The 23226-nt window shown below is 42.2% G+C and overlaps 2 protein-coding genes across 3 annotated transcripts in view; one reads left to right on the top strand and one right to left on the bottom strand.

Moving 5' to 3' along the window:
* Positions 1 to 3201, top strand: part of hspbap1 (hspb associated protein 1) — a 48012-nt gene extending 44811 nt beyond the window's left edge. For both annotated transcript variants that reach the window (XM_014165387.3, XM_014165386.3), the window contains exon 8: positions 393 to 3201. In XM_014165387.3, the coding sequence (XP_014020862.1) occupies positions 393 to 1043 (651 nt within the window). In that variant the 3' untranslated portion in view covers positions 1044 to 3201. The remainder of the gene's footprint in view (positions 1 to 392) is intronic.
* Positions 2769 to 22359, bottom strand: LOC106582352 (solute carrier family 15 member 2). Its single transcript, XM_014165384.3, has 24 exons — positions 22013 to 22359; positions 20326 to 20372; positions 19548 to 19635; positions 18303 to 18444; positions 17974 to 18066; positions 16091 to 16190; positions 15757 to 15847; positions 15572 to 15649; positions 14130 to 14212; positions 13848 to 13931; positions 13545 to 13634; positions 12792 to 12836; positions 12490 to 12525; positions 12091 to 12179; positions 7531 to 7612; positions 7012 to 7137; positions 5815 to 5979; positions 5653 to 5699; positions 5429 to 5536; positions 4909 to 5005; positions 4596 to 4637; positions 4368 to 4469; positions 3967 to 4071; positions 2769 to 3679 (listed from the first exon to the last, which is right to left on the bottom strand). Exons 1-24 carry the CDS (start codon positions 22026 to 22028, stop codon positions 3470 to 3472), a joined length of 2166 nt encoding a protein of 721 aa, XP_014020859.1. The 5' UTR covers positions 22029 to 22359; the 3' UTR covers positions 2769 to 3469.
* Between the last annotated feature and the right edge of the window lie 867 nt (positions 22360 to 23226).

Here is a 23226-nt window from a genome sequence, read left to right as displayed (position 1 = left end):
GTTTTTATTTTATTTTATTTAACTAGGCAAGTCGGTTAAGAACAAATTCTTATTTACAATGACGGCCTACTGGGGAATAGTGGGTTAACTGCCTTGTTCAGGGGCAGAACGACATATTTTTACCTTGTCAGCTCGTTGATTCAATCCAGCAACCTTTCGGTTACTGGCCCAACACTCTAACCACTAGGTTACCTGCCGCCCCAAAGTTAGGAGACATAGTCCCTGTAAACACACAGTACTGACCATAGTCCCTGTAAACACACAGTACTGACCATAGTCCCTGTAAACACACAGTACTGACCATAGTCCCTGAGTAAAGCGGAGAGTGACGAAACATTGGTTTGTTTCATAACGGTTGGGTTTATAATTTCGACTTTTTTATTTTTCCAAAGGAGGGGTTGGTGGGACATGACGAGAACATGCGGTACCTGAACCTGGCTGTGGGGGCCTGCATGGAGAAGAGAGGGACAACAAGTCACCGTGACCAACAGATCCAGGACACCCCAGCATGTCCAGGGGCAAAACGTGACTCCAGGGGCCAAGCTAAGAACACCAGCTCTTCATCACCACCAGCAGAGGACCTTTCCTCCTCTTCCACACCATCCACCGTGCCCTTCGGCCCTCACCTCATCCCTGTGGCCTGGAACCAGATCACCAACCAGGAAACTACAGAGCAGAACCCCAAAAACCAAGACAGACCATCACCATCCAGAGACTGTGACATAATCAGGTCTAGTAGCGTATCCCAAAACACCCCTCCAAGACCTGTCAGTGGGAGTAGAGCCCAGCACCAGCATGAAGGGGAAGGCATGTTCAGCTCCGGTTCAGCCTCTGACCCCCTAGTGTTACCACAGCCAGGATGCAGAGATGGAGGAAGGCCACCACCTGGGGACAGAGACCAGGGCAATGGTGACAGAACACACTGCCCCGTCTCCATCACCACCAATGACCTACTGCAGTGCTTGGTTCACCCTGAGGTCATTGCTAGAGTCTCTGAGCTACTGATGGAGAGAGTCTGGTCAGGGACAGCCACAACACCATAGCTTCATAATCTACATTCCAACGTTCGTACTAGCATGCTACTGAGATTGAATGCCAAAATACATTCCTTCATTCTAAGTGATAAGCTAGTATCCCGCAATTGTCAAAAATGTCGAAAGGAGTCCTCATCAGTAAGTCAATAGAGTTTAACTGGGTTCAGTTGAATTTAACAGCTGAGGTAGTCAAGGTAGAGTATATCATGGTATTAATACCTCTGACACCGGCTCTTATTTCCCCTAACGCTGCTGGAAGTCTCTGGCTGCGTCCCAAATGGCACCTTGTTCCCTATATAGTACACTACTATTGACCAGAACGGCTTGATGATACGGCGAGAGTAGAACGGTCCTGGTCAAAAGTAGTGCACTATATAGGGAATAGGGTGCCATTTGGGACGCAAGCCTCTGTGGAGTTAACAGTGATTCAGAAACCACTGAATGAACGGCCATGCTCTGCAGTGCCCACATGGGAAATCCTGCCTGGCTGATAGTTAGTCCAAAGTGTCAGAGAAGAGAAAACGGAAAGAGGTTTCACACTTTTCTATATTTTCTTACCCTCCTGCTCCTTCTTTTTCTACCCCATCTACACTGAGTGTACAACACATTATGAACACCTGCTCTTTCCATGACATAGACTGACCAGGTGAATCCTGGTGAAAGCTATGATCCCTTGTTGATGTCACCTGTTAAATCCACTTCACACAAACCTGTTCTTGACACCGGTTTGTGTCAAGAACTGCAATGCTGCTGAGTTTTTAACGTTGAACGGTTTCCCCTTTGCATCAAGAATGGTCCAACCACCCAAAGGACATCCAGCCAACTTGACACAACTGTGGGAAGTATTGGAGTCCACATGAGCTAGCAGGCCAGCATCCCTGTGGAATGTTTAGGACACCTTGTAGAGTCCATGCCCTGACGAATTTAGTCTGTTCTGAGGGAAAACGGGGTTGCAACTCAATATTAGGATGGTGTTCCTAATGTTTTGTACACTCAGTGTATATTGTTTACTGTAGTATGTTATAGTCTTGGCGACTCCATGAGGTCAAATCCAAGTCAAGAGCATTTCTTCCATTACCATGTTTTGTAGTCTTGTGATATTAGACATTTATTTTCTTCCCATGGCGAGCAAATAGCACTCCAAAATAGCACTTAAAATTCTACTTTGTATAATCCTTGTAATAATAACAGTGATAGCTAGTATTTCTCAGATGTCGGCTACATTTTCTGCCTTCCCTTCCCCAGCTGGTAGGTTATGTTTGCGTCCAAAATGGCACCTTATTCTATGATTAGGTCACTCCTTTTTAGTGTTTTTTGGTATTTTATTAGGATCCCCTTTTAGCTGCTGCCAACCTGGAGCTACTCTTCCTCTTTAGACCAGGACTCTGCCTTCCATTCCCCAGCTGGTAGATTATGTTTGCGTCCAAGGGCTCTGGTCTAAAGTGGAAGGACTATATAGGGAATAGGGTGCCAATGTTAGAAAGGCAGCCTGTTATGGTATTGTGATTAATGAATGTTGTCTAAGGAGTGATGATGTGATATGTCCCATCTACCAGGAAGTGGTGTGTTATTTTTCTGTCTCTCTATAGTCCTGGGTCTGTGACAAGGGAAGGAAACCAAAGCTCTGAATGAATAAAGACAAGAAACATGTAAGCGCCACCAACAATGAGGTAGTCCTGCAAAACCGTTAGAGTAGCAAGCTTTCAGAAACCCATCAAAAATAAAATTGTCATATTCAGAGAAATTTACACATTTTTATTTACTTACTACAAGAGCACAATTAGAGAAATGTTCCCAGGAGTGGAACGTTTTATGAAGGTCTATCTAGCAAATGATTAGGACACACTAGACATTACTGGAGTTAAGTCTACTCCAGTATTTGTCTCAGGTAGCCAAAGAGCAGGGATGTAAATTAATCTAGGCCACTAGTACAAATTGTTCTACTAGACCAGCTGGCTAGTAACCAAAATCCTTAAGTTTCATGCCTGCTAAAGAAGGACCCTTTTCACAATGTTCTGTAATTGTTTTGTTTATCATTAACTACAAGAGTCCGTTGTTTTCCTCTTCATATTTGAACATCATTGTAAACAGGGGACTTCAGATCATTTTACTATGTACAGTAACATTTTATAAATTCACAAAAATTAAATACAGCATTTGAACAATGTGTTTTGTTACCACTGGTCCTGGTTTGACCTCCAGATTTTGAGAAGTGTCTTGGTTGGAGTGCTACCTGTGGTTAGTCCACACTGTAAGATCACAGACAGGGTGTGACAATAACTAACGACATACAGTAAGGTTCAGCAAGTAAAATACACTCAATCACCATATCTTAATACTTTGCTTCGATTTACAAATGTATAAAACAAAAAACATTCCACACTAGGGGCTTACAAATCTCTTGAGAGGGAAATATTCTGAAGTCAGTCACCAGACTACATCTTGGTGCTCTTCTCTATTGAGTTCAAGTACATAGTGTCGTCTGCCTGGTCCTTCTTCAGGTCGTCTTCATCCTCATTGACTGTCTTGTCTGGGAACAGCTTGTCTAGCTCGCCTGGGTCTACGTAGGTGTAGAAGTAAGCCATGATGGAGAAGATGATGCAGACTGCCACCAGGAGGCCAGCGAACAGCAGGAACTCCATCCACTGGGAATGTCAGAATCAGTGTTAAACACATTTAACACTGGGGACTATGGTTGTTATTTGATAGCCATATTTATTATCCTGGTGTACTCACTACGCAAGCTGGAGAGAGAAAGGGAACAAGCCATTATTATTGTTGTGACTGGTTTCCCTCTAGTGGACTACTGCAGACACTGCTCTGTTTGACTCTTTTTAACTGTTTTATGAGGTCTATGGGTTCAATGGTGCACTGACAAGGCTTCCTAAAAGGTACAGTAAAAACAAAACCGTCTTCTACCACTGGGACTTACCTGATCCAGACCTGCCCCCTCTGCTACGATTAGCACAATGACATTGCCAAAGGCTACAGTCAGCAGCCAGCCGGCCTGCAGCACTGACTTCATGTTGGCTGGAGCCTGTATTGAACATAGACCTAGATATTGTTTATCATTGGCAGGGAAAAGCATATCACATGTTCTTCACTCAAACATGATCTCCTTGTAGAGGCTAAATTCCTGATAATTAACCCGTAGCTGTCTATACCCCCTAGCCACTTCTAGTAGATCTGAAAGGTTTCTGGTTGGTATAAGCTAAGCGTTCATCATACTGGACAGATTCTTTCAGATCTACAGAGGTGCCTAAGTAAGCATTTGAGGTTTATTAGTCAATACTCAACCAATACTCAATCAATAATCACTGGATACCTACTGACCTGTGAATAGGAGAACTCGATGCCTGTGATGGAGAACATGACTTCTCCTGCTGTCATCAGGGCATACTGGGGGATCTGCCAGGCTATGTGAACATTGTTGGCCTTCACAAATCAAATCAAAAATAATTTAATCGCATGCTTCGTAAACAACAGATGTAGACTAACAGTAAAATTCTTTCTTACAGGCCCTTCCCAACAATGCAGAGAGAAAAAAAGAGAAATAATAACCATCACATCCTCCATCTTCTGGGGAATTATCTCTCCAGGGCCCTGGAAAAAAGTAAAGGAAGTTATGAGTACTGTCTGCCAGAGCAGGCACTGACGATGTGAGCAATGCCAAGGTCGTGGGTTCAATTCCCGCAGGGATCACATACCTTTAGTAAGTGTAACTTACTAGGTAGCTAGTACTAGAAGTAGCTAGTACTGTGCTAGTCCATGTATTTATACTGCCAATGTGGTTTCAGGCTATAGCAGGCAGCACTTAATAGTACCTACATTATGGTATTTTGTGATCTCATGTATAGGCAGTGGGCTGACTCACCCCTTTGAGGATGACGGTGTATGAAGCTCCAGAGTCAAGCAGGCCCAGGTTGATGGAGAAATCCTGTGAGCCTGATGTACACCTCACGTTTGTATACCTGTGAGAGATGGCATAGGTGAAGGATTTAGGGAGGGCAGAGGCAAAAGAGATCTGTGGATACTGAGATATGATCTAGTACTGACTGTATCAGTGGAGGCTGGTGATGGGAGGACGGCTCATAATAATGTCTGGAATGGAGTAAATGGAATGGTATCAAACACATGGAAACCACGTGTTTGAAGTATTTGATACCATTCCACTTATTCTGCTCCAGACATTTCACGAGCCCGTCCGCTCCAATTAAGGTGCCACCAGCCTCCTGTGGACTGTATCTATTTCTAAATTATTACTACATTAGTCAGATGTTCAATGTTAGAAAATTAGGAATATCAATTATTGAATGCTTTGTCAGTGGACTAGGAAGAGACACTTTACACTATTTTAAGATGAACTGCAATGGAACAGAAATATGGCCACTCACTCATTTCTTTCCACACTCTTATTAGGAGATATGCCATAGTCAGCGGGTATGTAAAAGTCCACACCAGCCATTGTTACGTTCACAGCCTCACTCCGCGTGTTTATGAACCTGTTAGAGCAACACTTGAATCTTTGCAGCGTATTCACTGAACTAACGGAAGTCAGTCTTTCCGATGGAGTATTATTCTGTCTCTTGTTTCAATTCAAACATAGACACATAATTACCTCAGGTATGCTTCCATTTTCTCACTTTTAAGTACGTTGTCTGTCGCCTATATCATAAAAAAATGAAAACAGAAATAGATTGCAAACACAGAAATGATTTCTGATGTGACTGAAAGTACAATTCTACAGAACTGTAAGATTCTGTAAGAACTTCCGACTCACTAGTTGACACACTATTCCCGAGGTTTTGCTGTGCAGGACGAGACTGTAGGCTTTCTGCTCTGTGAAAGTCTCTCTACACTCATGAAAGTGTCCATTGTGATTGATCCCCACAGTGATGGTCTTGTTGTGTCCCCCCAGTTCAAGATGCTGATATGCTTGAGGATCCTGATAGACATAGAGGCATATGTATTGCCATGATTAATGTTCAGCTCTAATCAGACCTGCATTCAAATATTATTACATTATTTCAAATACTCCAACTGGGCTTGATCGAGCTTTCCTGGCACAATGGAACCAATAAAATAGTCGCAAAACGGCAAACTCCAGGCAGGCTAAAGCAAACGCAAAGTTTTTGAAAGATTTCAAATTGTATTTGAACCCAGGTCTGGCTGTAATAGCTTTAGAACAATAGACCTGTTGACCTCAGAACACACTCCTATCTGTTGCCGTGAGATGTAGCTGTAGATTCCTATGGCGTCAGACTATGGAGCGTCTACGGAGTCTACAGCCATTTCTCATGGCAATCCTATCTGGTAGGTCTGCTTTCTATTTTTTATTTTATTTATTTCACCTTTATTTAACCAGGTAGGCAAGTTGAGAACAAGTTCTCATTTACAATTGCGACCTGGCCAAGATAAAGCAAAGCAGTTCGACAACATACAAAAACACAGAGTTACACATGGAGTAAAACAACATACAATCAATGATGCAGTAGAAGAAGAAAAAATAAAATATATATATATATTTTTTTTAAATAAAAAAAATAAGACTATATACAATATGAGCAAATGATGTGAGATAAGGGAGGTAAAGGCAAAAAAATGCCATGGTGGCAAAGTAAATAAAGTATAGCAAGAAAAACACTGGAATGGTAGATTTGTAGTTTGAAGAAAGTTCAAAGATAAAACATAAATAATATGGTGCAAAAGGAGCAAAATAAATAAAATGAATAAATACAGTAGGGGAGGAGGTAGTAGTTTGGGCTAAATTATAGATGGGCTATGTACAGGTGCAGTGATCTGTGAGCTGCTCTGACAGCTGATGCTTAAAGCTAGTGAGGGAGATAAGTGTTTCCAGTTTCAGAGATTTTTGTAGTTCGTTCCAGTCATTGGCCTATGAGGTCAAGGTTTATTATTAGTCACAGCATTATTAGCGTAGCAGGGTAAAACTAGGGTAAAACTCCCCAGCCCAGTTTACCTCATAGGATTTGATGGGTTGTGAGAATAGGTTACTCCCAGGGATGCTTAGTTTGACGTCACTGTCAGCCAGGTTGTAGATCTGTAGCAGACACTGTCCATGAGGTGCAGGCTCCACCACCGTTTTCTAGCAGAGGAATAGAGAGGGGACATCAGAGGACAGGTGACTGTCTCTGTTACAAAGGTGGCAATCCAGGTGGTCTTTTTTTTACAGTTGCAACATATTCATGTTGTTCCTGCTACACTAAACACTTCTCCAGGCATTGTGAGATCAGACCATCGATGCAGCGCAACTGCAAAAAAGATGACCTGGAGTGTTACTTATGGAAGTGAAGTGACCCAGAGATCAGAGGAGGCTGGTGGGAGGAGCTATAGTAGGATGGGCTCATTGTAATGACTGGAAGGGAGTCTAACGTGGTTTCCATATGTTGGATACGGTTCCATTTATTCCATTCCATCCATTACAATAATCCTATAGCTCCTCCCACCAGCCTCCTCGGCCAGAGATGCTGTGTCTTACCATGACGTTGACCTCCACCAAGGTGGCAGCACCGAAGGCCAGCGCTGCAAAGATCATACCAACAGCCATCTTCTTCAGCGGCCTAAGGGGGAGATGGAGACGGTATCAGGCATTCTGTCTCTAAAGGAGAGATGGAGACGGTATCAGGCATTCTGTCTCTAAAGTAGAGATGGAGACGGTATCAGGCATTCTGTCTCTAAAGGAGAGATGAGACGGTATCAGGCATTCTGTCTCTAAAGGAGAGATGGAGACGGTATCAGGCATTCTGTCTCTAAAGGAGAGATGAGACGGTATCAGGCATTCTGTCTCTAAAGTAGAGATGGAGACGGTATCAGGCATTCTGTCTCTAAAGGAGAGATGGAGACGGTATCAGGCATTCTGTCTCTAAAGGAGAGATGAGACGGTATCAGGCATTCTGTCTCTAAAGGAGAGATGGAGACGGTATCAGGCATTCTGTCTCTAAAGGAGAGATGAGACGGTATCAGGCATTCTGTCTCTAAAGGAGAGATGGAGACGGTATCAGGCATTCTGTCTCTAAAGGAGAGATGAGACGGTATCAGGCATTCTGTCTCTAAAGTAGAGATGAGACGGTATCAGGCATTCTGTCTCTAAAGGAGAGATGGAGACGGTATCAGGCATTCTGTCTCTAAAGGAGAGATGAGACGTTATCAGGCATTCTGTCTCTAAAGGAGAGATGAGACGGTATCAGGCATTCTGTCTCTAAAGGAGAGATGAGACGGTATCAGGCATTCTGTCTCTAAAGGAGAGATGGAGACGTTATCAGGCATTCTGTCTCTAAAGGAGAGATGGAGACGGTATCAGGCATTCTGTCTCTAAAGGAGAGATGGAGATGGTATCAGGCATTCTGTCTCTAAAGGAGAGATGGAGACGGTATCAGGCATTCTGTCTCTAAAGGAGAGATGGAGACGGTATCAGGCATTCTGTCTCTAAAGGAGAGATGAGACGGTATCAGGCATTCTGTCTCTAAAGGAGAGATGGAGACGGTATCAGGCATTCTGTCTCTAAAGGAGAGATGAGACGGTATCAGGCATTCTGTCTCTAAAGGAGAGATGGAGACGTTATCAGGCATTCTGTCTCTAAAGGAGAGATGGAGACGGTATCAGGCATTCTGTCTCTAAAGGAGAGATGAGACGGTATCAGGCATTCTGTCTCTAAAGGAGAGATGGAGACGGTATCAGGCATTCTGTCTCTAAAGGAGAGATGGAGACGGTATCAGGCATTCTGTCTCTAAAGGAGAGATGAGACGTTATCAGGCATTCTGTCTCTAAAGGAGAGATGAGACGGTATCAGGCATTCTGTCTCTAAAGGAGAGATGAGACGGTATCAGGCATTCTGTCTCTAAAGGAGAGATGGAGACGGTATCAGGCATTCTGTCTCTAAAGGAGAGATGAGACGGTATCAGGCATTCTGTCTCTAAAGGAGAGATGGAGACGGTATCAGGCATTCTGTCTCTAAAGGAGAGATGGAGACGGTATCAGGCATTCTGTCTCTAAAGGAGAGATGGAGACGGTATCAGGCATTCTGTCTCTAAAGGAGAGATGAGACGGTATCAGGCATTCTGTCTCTAAAGGAGAGATGGAGACGGTATCAGGCATTCTGTCTCTAAAGGAGAGATGAGACGGTATCAGGCATTCTGTCTCTAAAGGAGAGATGGAGACGGTATCAGGCATTCTGTCTCTAAAGGAGAGATGAGACGGTATCAGGCATTCTGTCTCTAAAGGAGAGATGGAGACGGTATCAGGCATTCTGTCTCTAAAGGAGAGATGAGACGGTATCAGGCATTCTGTCTCTAAAGGAGAGATGGAGACGGTATCAGGCATTCTGTCTCTAAAGGAGAGATGAGACGGTATCAGGCATTCTGTCTCTAAAGGAGAGATGGAGACGGTATCAGGCATTCTGTCTCTAAAGGAGAGATGGAGACGGTATCAGGCATTCTGTCTCTAAAGGAGAGATGGAGACGGTATCAGGCATTCTGTCTCTAAAGGAGAGATGGAGACGGTATCAGGCATTCTGTCTCTAAAGGAGAGATGGAGACGGTATCAGGCATTCTGTCTCTAAAGGAGAGATGGAGACGGTATCAGGCATTCTGTCTCTAAAGGAGAGATGAGACGGTATCAGGCATTCTGTCTCTAAAGGAGAGATGGAGACGGTATCAGGCATTCTGTCTCTAAAGGAGAGATGAGACGGTATCAGGCATTCTGTCTCTAAAGGAGAGATGAGACGTTATCAGGCATTCTGTCTCTAAAGGAGAGATGAGACGGTATCAGGCATTCTGTCTCTAAAGGAGAGATGGAGACGGTATCAGGCATTCTGTCTCTAAAGGAGAGATGAGACGGTATCAGGCATTCTGTCTCTAAAGGAGAGATGAGACGGTATCAGGCATTCTGTCTCTAAAGGAGAGATGAGACGGTATCAGGCATTCTGTCTCTAAAGGAGAGATGGAGACGGTATCAGGCATTCTGTCTCTAAAGGAGAGATGGAGACGGTATCAGGCATTCTGTCTCTAAAGGAGAGATGGAGACGTTATCAGGCATTCTGTCTCTAAAGGAGAGATGGAGACGGTATCAGGGCATTCTGTCTCTAAAGGAGAGATGGAGACGGTATCAGGCATTCTGTCTCTAAAGGGGAGACGGTATCAGGCATTCTGTCTCTAAAGGGGAGACGGTATCAGGCATTCTGTCTCTAAAGGAGAGATGGAGACGGTATCAGGCATTCTGTCTCTAAAGGGGAGATGGAGACGGTATCAGGCATTCTGTCTCTAAAGGAGAGATGGAGACGGTATCAGGCATTCTGTCTCTAAAGGAGAGATGGAGACGGTATCAGGCATTCTGTCTCTAAAGGAGAGATGAGACGGTATCAGGCATTCTGTCTCTAAAGGAGAGATGGAGACGTTATCAGGCATTCTGTCTCTAAAGGAGAGATGAGACGGTATCAGGCATTCTGTCTCTAAAGGAGAGATGGAGACGGTATCAGGCATTCTGTCTCTAAAGGGGAGATGAGACGGTATCAGGCATTCTGTCTCTAAAGGGGAGATGAGACGGTATCAGGCATTCTGTCTCTAAAGGAGAGATGGAGACGGTATCAGGCATTCTGTCTCTAAAGGAGAGATGGAGACGGTATCAGGCATTCTGTCTCTAAAGGAGAGATGGAGACGGTATCAGGCATTCTGTCTCTAAAGGAGAGATGGAGACGGTATCAGGCATTCTGTCTCTAAAGGAGAGATGGAGACGGTATCAGGCATTCTGTCTCTAAAGGAGAGATGGAGACGGTATCAGGCATTCTGTCTCTAAAGGAGAGATGGAGACGGTATCAGGCATTCTGTCTCTAAAGGAGAGATGAGACGGTATCAGGCATTCTGTCTCTAAAGGAGAGATGGAGACGGTATCAGGCATTCTGTCTCTAAAGTAGAGATGAGACGGTATCAGGCATTCTGTCTCTAAAGGAGAGATGAGACGGTATCAGGCATTCTGTCTCTAAAGGAGAGATGAGACGGTATCAGGCATTCTGTCTCTAAAGGAGAGATGAGACGGTATCAGGCATTCTGTCTCTAAAGTAGAGATGAGACGGTATCAGGCATTCTGTCTCTAAAGGAGAGATGGAGACGTTATCAGGCATTCTGTCTCTAAAGGAGAGATGAGACGGTATCAGGCATTCTGTCTCTAAAGGAGAGATGAGACGGTATCAGGCATTCTGTCTCTAAAGGAGAGATGAGACGTTATCAGGCATTCTGTCTCTAAAGGAGAGATGAGACGGTATCAGGCATTCTGTCTCTAAACCACACTCCTATGGACTCCAACAAGACAACTTGGCGTCAACGCGCATTGGTCAATATTGTCCCTACTACACAGAACTACACAGTATCAACGGTTTCCATTCGTAGAAATTATTAATGTGGTCAATTGTTTTATCTTTCTGTAGGACTACATAAGATGTTTGCATAACATTGTTCAAGCGTATCTTCCACTTATCTCGATGATATGATAAGAACACAAGGTACGGTAGAAAACAAACATTTTCTTTATGACCAAGAGGCGCATGAAAAATGTTGTCCAACCCACATGATGCTTGTTCTTGCCCCATTCTTTACTCATGAATGATGACTTTTTTAAATTTAACTAGGCAAGTCAGTTAAGAGCAAATTCTTATTTACAATGACAGCCTACTGGGGAATAGTGGGTTAACTGCCTTGTTCAGGGGCAGAACGACAGGTTTTTACCTTGTCAGCTCGGGGATTTGATCCAGCAACCTTTCGGTTTCTGGCCCAACGCTCTAACCACTAGGTTACCTGCCGCCCCAAACAGCCTTCAACTACTGTTGAAGACTGTAGTTTCCAGCCGTCAAACCCTTTCTTCCTCCGTCCTTGTTTCCACAATTCCTCTTGAAGCTCATTGGAAGTGAGGATCCAAGAGCCGAGGTCCAAGCTCCCTTCGGTATCCTCGTCCAATGAGCTTTGAGACAGAGTGAGGAAATAAGGACAGCGGAAGCAAGGATTTGACAGCTGCATAATAACGTTTTCAGACACAGCCATGGTCCACTCACGTGAGATTGATCCTGCACAGGCCTATGAGTGGGTAGACAACCACGTCAAAGATAGGCACAAACATCAGGATCAGCAGAGCGTTTAACATCTGAAAGAACAAGGAAGAACAAAACACAGGGAAGCTTCTGATGACTCAATATAAAATCACAACAAAAAATACCATCAAATCATATTGGTTGCTGAAGCAAACTTAGAAAAGACACTAGTAAATATTCTTGCTCAATTTATTTAGTCAATAACGAGATAGTGTCCATTATAAAAGGGTATGGGTTCAGGAGAGAACACGCGTGGTCTTACTCAAGGCCATTATAGAGAGAACCTATGGTTACAGTATAAACATCACCAGCAGTCGTAATGCACTATAGAATACTAGGAAGAGAGTAAGAAGCTGCAGGCACCTGCATTTGATCAGGCTTCAGAACGAATGTTGATCCCTGTAACATAGAGACAGATACCAAACAAGATCTCCACAGATTCCAAACAAGATATTTATTTTAGATTACAGTCAACGATAGTAAAATAATGCAAAATACTATGAAATCATAAATGTTGTACACTTGGGTTTTACCACAGTTATAGAGCACATTGTTACACCGTTTCAAAAGCTAGAAAAGGAAAGGAACTTACGAAGGCCATTCACTACGAGACTCCTACCACTGTTGTAATGTCCTGTATATTGAGAGAAAGACAAAGAACTTACAAAGGCCATGTTCATCCGGGTGGCCTGGAGAGTCCAGCGGGATCCCTATAGTACCATATAACAAAGAAGGCTAAATGTTATCATGTTATCACTGGCCCATTCACTGTATTCTATGGCACTGGATAGCTGGTTTGCCATCACCATTCACTTCAATGGTATAATCAGACCTCATCAATCCAACATGTCCTTGGCTTCTAACATGCCTAATGCAAAATGTTCTTGCCTATAAACAACATAGATTCCCTTCATTAAAACTAAGATGGAGGTTTTGGTTCTTCTTGTTTGTTTTAATCACAGTGTTTTATCAGAGGAATGTGCCCAGGGACTCTGGATTAGAGAAGGTTGGATGGATGGGGTTTTGGGGTTTGCACTTTTCCTTAATCAGTTGTTATTGTGGCGTTGTTTGGTCGTTGACCAGAGGAGAGGAGATGAGAAGAGAGGAGATGAGATGAGAGGAGACAACAGTACAATGCCTCAAGATCAAGCAGTGAGGCAAGCAGAACTTGGGGTCTCAGAGGGCAAAGCTGGTTGGCCTATCATTTAAAAAAGTAAAGAGTTGTAATCTGGTTGAAATTATGTCATTTCAAACTGTTTTGTCTTTACTTGGTCCGTATCTACTGTATTGGCCTGAATCGTGGGTTTGGGAACCATGAAAGGTCCTGCTTAGGGGGTTTTAACATCTAGGGTAATGGTTACTGTTCTATTTAGGAAGGTCCAAGCTGGTTAGGGTTAGGGTAAGCATTGGGTCCTTACCTGCTGGTCAAACAGAGCCCAGAACATGGGCAGAGGGATGTAGAGCACCAGAACCCTCAGGACCATCTTAATCTCATGGATCAGACGTTTCTGTAGAAGAGCACATAGGAGGACATACAGTATGGGTCCATTTCACCAGAAACTTCTTCACACATACCTTTTACCTGTAAGCCAGATCGCCATAAATGTTTCTCATCTTTATATTATCGTATTATAATCTGAAACATTGTTAATGGAACAGATAAAAGCTCCATGAAGTCATTATAGTCCTCACTGGAGTTATTTCATTCTTGATAATCATACCGGATACTTCTCCTCTGCCCAGTCCAGCCAGTGTTTCCTCTTAGAGTCGTACTTAGAACTCATCCACCGGTTCTTGATGGCCAACTGTAGGATGGAGCGAACAGGAGCAGTCATGGTCCAGTAGTAAGCCCAGGGGTAGTATTTTTCAGTTGTTTATCTTTCTATTATCTCAGAACCCAGAACCAGATCTTGTGTGCACAAGCCAGCAATGTTAACAATCTGCCACAAGAGACTCATCTTTCTATGGAAATGTGTGACTGTTGAGAGAGGTGAATGACTTACCCCCAGGCACCGACACACATCCAATAAGACGTTCCCCTCAGGTGGACTCTTCTTATACATCCCACTTCCAGAGATGAACACGACTACAAAGACAGACACATTTGAGTAGATGTTGAGTAGAATTTACTGATTGTAAATGTACTATCGCAATAAAAAAAATCCTCGAAAGAGCATTGCCTATCCGCAAAACAAAATACCATCAATATTGTCTTTCTGTCAGATCCAAGGGGAAATTAGTTCCCTCGTTGAAATCCTTTTGACATGTAAAACTGAATTCTAGGAGTTCCTGTAAAACTGTGAATTCTAGGAGTTCCTGTAAAACTGTGAATTCTAGGAGTTCCGGTAAAACTGTGAATTCTAGGAGTTCCTGTAAAACTGTGAATTCTAGGAGTTCCTAGAGTGGGTTTTTGGCATTTCTATCCCTGGTCATCCATGAAGGGTTAAAGGTAAAGAATAAACGCACTCCCTGTTAGAGTAAACTTCTTGTCTAACACGGAGTGTTGATGATGTGTGTTATCTGGGTGTGTGCCATTTTTTCAGCCCAGGAGCTAAAACCAACTAGCCAAAAGACCTTCAGACTGTATTTTCATATGTCAACAACAGTTTGTATTGTTACTGTCCCCCACCCTCCACTGAATCAAGCACTATGTTATTATGGACAAGACCAGCAAGAAGCTAATATGTGTGTGTGTGTGTGTGTGTGTGTGTGTGTGTGTGTGTGTGTGTGTGTGTGTGTGTGTGTGTGTGTGTGTAACACAGTTCTGGGTTGTTTTGACTGGCGAGGCGCCATGTTTACACACCTCTGTGGTTCACTAGGATCTTTCTGATGACTGCCTCTGTGGTCCTGTCACTAGGATCTTTCTGATGACTGCCTCTGTGGTCCTGCCACTAGGATCTTTCTGATGACTGCCTCTGTGGTCCTGTCACTAGGATCTTTCTGATGACTGCCTCTGTGGTCCTGCCACTAGGATCTTTCTGATGACTGCCTCTGTGGTCCTGCCACTAGGATCTTTCTGATGACTGCCTCTGTGGTCCTGCCACTAGGATCTTTCTGATGACTGCCTCTGTGGTCCTGCCACTAGGATCTTTCTGATGACTGCCTCTGTGGTCCTGCCACTAGGATCTTTCTGATGACTGCCTCTGTGGTCCACTAGGATCTTGTTTTCCAACTCGAGGGGCCATATCCCCGTTGATGTGACCCATAATGGTAGCTTGGCTATATGAATAGTACAGTAGCTCGTGTATACAAGCCTGCTGCACAACCAGGTCTGTGCTGAATGCATTCAATACATACTGTACCCCCAGCCGGCAAGGTTGTAATCTGGTCATTTAATAACGTCATTTCAACCAGGTTTACCCACTGAGTATATTCTACACCAAGTATGCAACAGAAAGCCAGACTAGTTTCATTAGGTAAGGTGTGAAGAAGAAAGCACAATCACCTAGAGCAATGACCATCAAAATGGCTGGTACTCCGAAAGCAAGAGCGTAGCAGTCACCGCCAAAACACTGCACATTTCCTGTAAGTGCGAGAACACACAGCAGCAGTCATGAGCAAAGGCAGAGGCCTAAGCCCTCAATGCAATTCACCTTTGAGATAAGGGTTAAGGTTAATGTGGACACGAACCTCGCAGTATTGGAGTGATGAGTGTCGATAAGACACTCCCAGCATTGATGGACATATAGAAGATGGAGAAGAATTTCCTCCTTTCGTTCGTCTGAGGTGACAAGGGAGAAAACCCAAAGATGGTGAACACTGTTTAATATCATAAATTCCTTTGATACTTTTTCAGGTCAAATTATTTTTTTTCTTCAATTTGTAGCAGACTTTTTATACCATTCTTCCGTAGCTAAGCCTACATACTTCAGTAATAACAGGTATTAGATTGAGAACCTCCTCATATGTTGCAGTAAGAGTATTATTAGTGTGTATTTTAGACTAGACTGATAGAATCTCTTACATGTTCTTCATCAAACTGATCACCTCCGAACGCTGCTACACAGGGTTTGATGCCTCCTGTACCAAAGGCTATAAGGATCAGCCCCACCATAGACAATGCTCTGAGAGAGAGAGAGAGAGAGAGAGAGAGAGAGAGAGAGAGAGAACATTGTTGAGTTTAAGGTTGGTCAACATTCCTATCTCAGATGTACATTGAGGTCGGAAGTTTACATACACCTTAGCCAAATACATTTAAACTCAGTTTTTCACAATCATTAAAAGTCATTAAAAGCTGTATGTATTTTCTAGAGTAATACATGCCTCATACTAACGAGTCAGTTAAACAATGAATTGATGCTGCTGTCCATAATGCTTTACTACTGAGCAAGAGTCAGTAAGTCTCCGTCCTACTCAGTTTTTCACAATTCCTGACATTTAATCAAAGTAAAAATTCCCTCTTAGGTCAGTTAGGATCACCACTTTATTTTAAGAATGGGAAATGTCAGAATAATAGTAGAGAGAATTATTTATTTCAGCTTTTATTTCTTTCATCACATTCCCAGTGGGTCAGAAGTTTACATACACTCAATTAGTATTTGGTAGCATTGCCTTTAAATTACTTAACTTGGGTCAAATGTTTCGGGTAGCCTTCCATAAGCTTCCCACAATAAGTTGAGTGAAGTTTGGCCCATTCCTCCTGACAGAGCTGGTGTAACTGACTCAGGTTTGTAGGCCTCCTTGCTCGCACATGCTTTTTCTGTTCTGCCCACTAATTTTCTATAGGCTTGAGGTCAGGGCTTTGTGATGGCCACTCCAATACCTTGACTTTGTTGTCTTTAAGCCATTTTGCCAAAACTTTGGAAGTATGCTTGGGATCATTGTCCATTTGGAAGACCCATTTGCAACCCAGCTTTAACTTCCTGACTGATGTCTTGAGATGTTGCTTCAATATATCCACATAATTTTACTTCCTCATGATGCCATCTATTTTGTTTAGTGCACCAGTCCGTCCTGCAGCAAAGCACCCCCACAACATGATGCTGCCACCCCCGTGCTTCACGGTTGGGATGGTGTTCTTCGGCTTGCAAGCCTCCCCCTTTTTCCTCCAAACATAACAATGGTCATTATGGCCAAACAGTTCTATTTTTGTTTCATCAGACCAGAGGACATTTCTCCAAAAAGTACAATCTTTGTTCCCATGTGCAGTTGCAAACCATAGTCTGGCTTTTTTATGGTGGTTTTGGAGCAGTGGCTTCTTCCTTGCTGAGCAGCCTTTCAGATTATGTTGATATAGGACTTGTTTTACTGTGGCTATAAATACTTTTGTACCTGTTTCCTCCAGCATTTTCACAAAGTCCTTTGCTGTTGTTCTGGGATTGATTTGCACGTGGTACCTTCAGGCATTTGGAAATTGCTTCCAAGGATGAATCAGACTTGTGGAGGTCTACAATTCTTTTCTGAGGTCTTGGCTGATTTCTTTTGATTTCCCCATGATGTCAAGCAAAGAGGCACTGAGTTTGAAGGTAGGCCTTGAAATACATCCACAGGTACACCTCCAATTGACTCAAATGATGTCAATTAGCCTATCAGAAGCTTCTAAAACCATGACATCATTTTCTGGAATTTTCCAGGCTGTTTAAAGGCATAGTCAATGTAGTGTATGTAAACTTCTGACCCACTGGAATTGTGATACAGTGAATTATAAGTGAAATAATCTGTCTGTAAACAATTGTTGGAAAAATGACTTGTCATGCACAAAGTAGATGTCCTAACCGACTTGCCAAAACTACAATTTGTTAACAAGAAATTTGTGGAGTGGTTGAAAAATGAGTTTTAATGACTCCAACCTAAGTGTATGTAAACTTCCGACTTCAACTGTATCAATCAATTTGTCAGACTACTCACATGTGTATGGTCGAGTCCCCCACACTCGGTATGGCCCCAACCGACTTGACGACGTGACCGAGCACATAGACAACAGAGAGGTAAACAATGGTCCTGTGGATGACATGACACACAGTAGTAACTTTCACAGTTACTTCAGCTTCTCCTCAACTAAGACAAGATTCAACATCGGAATAACAACAGTGGAGGCTGGTAGAGGGAGAAATCTGAGGACAGGCTCATTGTTATGGCTGGAATGGAATGCAGCCCATCCGCCAATCTAAAATGACACCAGCCTCATATATTTCCCACTGAGGGATTGGAGGCATTGACTTCTCCATCTAACTCACTTGAACTTGCCCAGCCAGGAGTCAGCAATGAGGGCCCCCAGAACAGGGGTGAAGTAGCAGAGGCTGGAGAAGGCATGGTACACTGCTGTGGACAGGTTCTGGTCCCAATGCAGGTAGTTGATGAAGTACAGCGTCAGCACCGCTTCACGCAAGCACAGCCGGGAAGTAAGGAGAAATAGATAAGGAAGCACCAGGGATCAGAGTTTGAAAAATACAGTATATCATTGCTCCCTCTTGGTCAGGTCTTTATTGTAAAAGAGAATGTATTATCAATAAATGCGATAAAAAGAGTTTGGCAATAACAGATTTTCCTTTTCAAGAAGTGTGTTTCAGGAAGTAGAGGAAGTAGCGGTCAGACAGGGAGTCTAGATCATGTGATGTTTCCATCTTAAATCAGCAATAAAGCCCCTTGTCACAGGGGGAATGGAACCTTGTGTGCAATAGGGAGGGGTACATTTAATGAAAGCTTCACCAAAAAAATATAAAATTGATAAAACCTTTTTAGCCTATCTATCTATGGGTAACAGGGTTGACGTGTTATGCTCGACCCACTCAGTTGTCCACCACAAAACAGGCAAAAAGAGTAGAACCAGCTCTACACTACACAGCAAATTCACCAGCGTTAAAGAAAAACTAAATGAACACTGAGAATGTTGAGTCTGTGGACCCATATAAACACCAAAACAGTGTTAAGTCTTGCTACCACTATACACATTCAATTGTTAGGGCACTACTACCACATATCAGTTCATTTGGTAGAGCATTCTCACTAACGGGTGCAACAAATATAGCCACTTACAAGGCACTCCTCGAAATATATTAATGAGCCAGCGACTCATTACCCGCACACAACATTTCTCCACAATGCACCATAATTCCCAGCTTCCTCAGCTGGGATCTCTTGATTGGGCCAATACTGACTGTGAGTGTATCATTTAGAACCTATGTGGTGTTGTGATATTGATTGCCATTGCCTTGCACGCTGAAGAAGGGCTCATACCAAAACGTTTGTGCGGCAATAAAAATATATCAATTAAAGTTATTTACCGGAGTTCTGTACTATTTCTGTTCTGTGGAATTACAGTACCATTCGAAAATAAAGCACAATGAACCATCATTTACAGTAAGCTGCACTAAAACCTTTCAGTTTTTTTTACTATTGATAATACCTAAAATGACCGTATAAATGACAGTTTTCCATTAAAGTGTAGTTAGGAGAACCATTCTTAATTATAGGTTACCTACCTTTCATGCCATAGTAGGAGAAGCGTTCACAGAACTCATTCACCACAATGAAGGAGATGCAGACAGGGTAGTTGGTTCCACATAGTTTCTGAGGAGAAGAAAGAAAGAAATATGAAAAGAGAGAGCGAAAGACAAAGACAAATAGAGAGAGAGAAAGAGAGAAAGAGTGAAAGACAAAGAGAGAGCGAAAGACAAAGACAGAGAGAGATAGAGAAAGTGAGATCGAAAGACAGACAGACAGAGAGAGAGAGAGAAAGAGTGTGAGAGAGAGAGTCATTAAAAGCTGTTTGTTTTCTAGAGTAATACACGGCTCATACTAACGTGTCAGTTAAACAATGAATTGATGCTATTGTCCATAATGCTTTACTACTGAGCAAGAGTCAGCAAGTCTCCGTCCCAAATGGCACCCTATTCACTACATAGGGTAGAAAGTTTGACCAGGGCCCATAGAGCTCTGGTCTAAAATAGTGCACTAAATAAGGAATAGGGTGCCATTTAGGATACATTATAAAGAGTCATTCATTAATCACACCAGCACATTACAGATTAGACTAAAGAGCAACTGACAGGTACTTTTGACATTAATAATGGTCCAAAGAAAAGAGACGTTAATAAGTCTGAAAAAGAAATGAAAGTTGAAATGATCAACTAAGGAAAACCCAGAAATCTTGCCAAGAATTGTCCAGTCAATATCCATTGTTTTACCTGTTCAATGCAGTCCAAATACATGACCATGAATATATTGTGCAATAGAACATGAAGAAATATAAAATATTACCGGTGATTTGCTTGTCTTTCCACTTTCATGAATTTCCAATTTCAGCTCTGTGGGGTAATCACAAAATAACAATTTTAGAGGTATTGTATGCACAAGATGCATGGACATGACTAGCCCTATAAATAGTACTCCAAATTCATGATATTCAAAATGAACATATAAAAGCATTTAACGTTACAAGTCTACACCTATTGTATTCTGTGCATGTGACCAATAAAATTTGATTTCATTTTTTTATTTACTTAAGCTATGAATACAATATCCAAATATTAGGTATATTATTAATATCATGAATTTGGCATACTATTTATAGGACTGGCTAGGACATGACGTGACATACTGTATCTACATTATCTAAATCTGGTCTATAGAATGAGTAAGACTTTCACTTGAGCACTATTCAATCAAACCCGTATTGCAGTATTCACGGAGGGACACATAAAAGTACATTTGGCGCACCGTTTTGGAAATGGTCATTATTACTCTATTACATGACTGACTATTAATAATAAAATAATAATGAATGATGGACTACTCATTATTATTACTCATTATTATTAGGCTAAAACAGTGGTTGATGCTAATAACCTGTATTTTATGAGATAGCCCAATTAGAAAATAGGCAAATACAAACACTCAGTAAAATGTGCGTGTTGCATCAGTTCCCTTGCAATAGTGATGGTGTCTGAGAAGCCTAAAGACAGGTGTGATGGAAAACATCTTCCGAACTTTCTACAGTAAAAATCTAACACTAGCGAGGTTTCGATTCCAATTGGCTAATCTGGAGGCGAAATAAATGTACACCTGTTTCGGCAAGGTGCTGGCTAGCGGAGTAGAACACTTGAAATAGAAAAAGTGACAGATTTTCATCCAAATATTCTAGAATCTGCATAAAGAAAATGTGCATTTTCCCACCAGTGGTGTTTCCACCAAACAGACTTGTTGTGGATAAAAAGAAGTGGGTGATGACATAGTGCACACAAAATGTACTTTTTCGTTTAAGTTTTCATGTACCAAATAAAAATACCCTCTATTATTATTGAAAAAGGAACATCACTGTGCACTTTCACCACCCTGTGAAATTCATCATCATTTATTTATTATCTGTAGACAACGTTTCCCGAGTCGTAGTGGGAGGACCACACACCTATATCATCGCGTGACTTCAAATTTACTTCTATATGATGGTTATTATGTCAATATTTTAACAAAAAGTTTCCACCGGCATTTCTCGCATAATACATTTTACCAACACAAAAGATCCCACCATGTAGAACGAACAAATCATCCGTCGGCATTTATAAAATTGTCCAGAAACTTCATGTTTCCATCCCAGCTGTCATGATGGTATCACTTTACTTGCATAAAAACTGTGGATGGAAACGTGGTTACTGAAGGCAAAATGTCAACCACTACACATACAGTATTTCAGCATTTCTATAAATCGAGCACATACGTTAGCAATTTGCCTAGATCCATCCTGTGAAAACATTGAATGCATACATCATTATCACGACAGTCTGAAAGTTGCAGACAGCGCTATCAAACGCGTCATTTTTGTAAATTGTCACAACTATTTATAACATTTGTGCATAAAACGCTTTCCTTCAATAATCCACGGCCTATGCATCCAATAAAAAACATCTTCCGAATACTTTATTTTTCCAAAAGTCTATGCACGCATTACCCTTTCGTTTCCCCATTTCTCGTGTATTTTCTGAAGTGTTTTTGGCGCTAGTGTCGCATCGGTCGGTGGACCTCTTGACGTGCGTCCAAGTCCGTCCCTCTCTTGTCTGTCTGTGACTGTGAGCGCAGCAATGGAAACGCAGCTCTCTTATAACATATGTTCTACTCGTTAGTTAATATTCCACTCCAGATCAATGAATTTTTGACTTCATCTTCAAGGACTTTTCAGTGCAGATCTGATCCTGTCACGAAGTCAATTGAATAGCGGATCTTACTTTACAGAGAGCAGTTGAGTATGGGAACCCGCCTGTGAGCCAGACTCTTTGGATTCACAATAGAGTTCTTGTTTGGGTTTTTTAACCCGCAAACCTGGGCGTGGAGTGCCTGTTGAAATTAGCCTGAAGTGATCATATCCTGTGAGTCCCACGAGTCACATTGGTGGTAACAGTACGTGTTTTCCATGCATTGGTAGTAACAGTACGTGTTTTACATGCTTTCTGGTACTTATAATTGGGACAAGTTATGCATTTCTGGGGTTGTTCAAAAAGCGCATTGTTTTCACTGATTGTACTGTTGTTGAAGTGACTCAAAAACAACTATTCCTACAAAAAAGTTATCATTCATTTCTTCTTCTATTTCCCGATTTCCAACATCTAGGAGACAATGAGCCCTCTAAAAATCCCAATGCATTGTAAAACTCAGAAGTCTATACAGTAATATTAGCATAAAACTATTTCCCAACTAAACCCCTGCCATGTCAATGGGTTGTATTTGTCATTGTCAATAGTCTCCTATTGTAAATAAATGAATGTTTAGCATGTGCCATTCACATTATCCTTTGATGTGTTATGGAGTTCCACCCTGGTGCCAGAGACCTCCTATGCATGGGCACCACAGGCAGTAGAGACACTGACTACATAATTCATCTGGGTTGTTGTGGAATGTGTGTGCTGAATGAAATAGTTAATGAGAGAGAGAGAGGGAGAGAGATAAAAAGAGAGAGGAGAGAGGAAGAGAGAGAGAGCACAAGAAAAGGGGAACCAGTGAAGAACAAACACCATTGTAAATACAACCTATATTTATGTTTATTTCTTTTCCCTTTTGTACTTTAACTATTTGCACATCGTTACAACACTGTATATAGACATAATATGACATTTGAAATGTCTCTATTCTTTTGGAACTTGTATGAGTGTAATATTTACTGTTCACTTT

This window comes from Salmo salar, chromosome 21, assembly GCF_965601325.2.
Source record: "Salmo salar chromosome 21, fSalSal1, whole genome shotgun sequence".
NCBI classification, from domain to species: Eukaryota; Metazoa; Chordata; class Actinopteri; order Salmoniformes; family Salmonidae; genus Salmo; species Salmo salar.
This window is presented reverse-complemented; position numbering and strand designations above follow the sequence as displayed.

Coding starts and splice junctions, on each gene's coding strand:
- LOC106582352 (XM_014165384.3), bottom strand. Junction 15,650..15,756: donor CATCACTCCAATACTGCGAG/GTTCGTGTCCAC, acceptor TCGCACTTACAG/GAAATGTGCAGTGTTTTGGC. Junction 5,537..5,652: donor AAAATGGAAGCATACCTGAG/GTAATTATGTGT, acceptor TTGCTCTAACAG/GTTCATAAACACGCGGAGTG.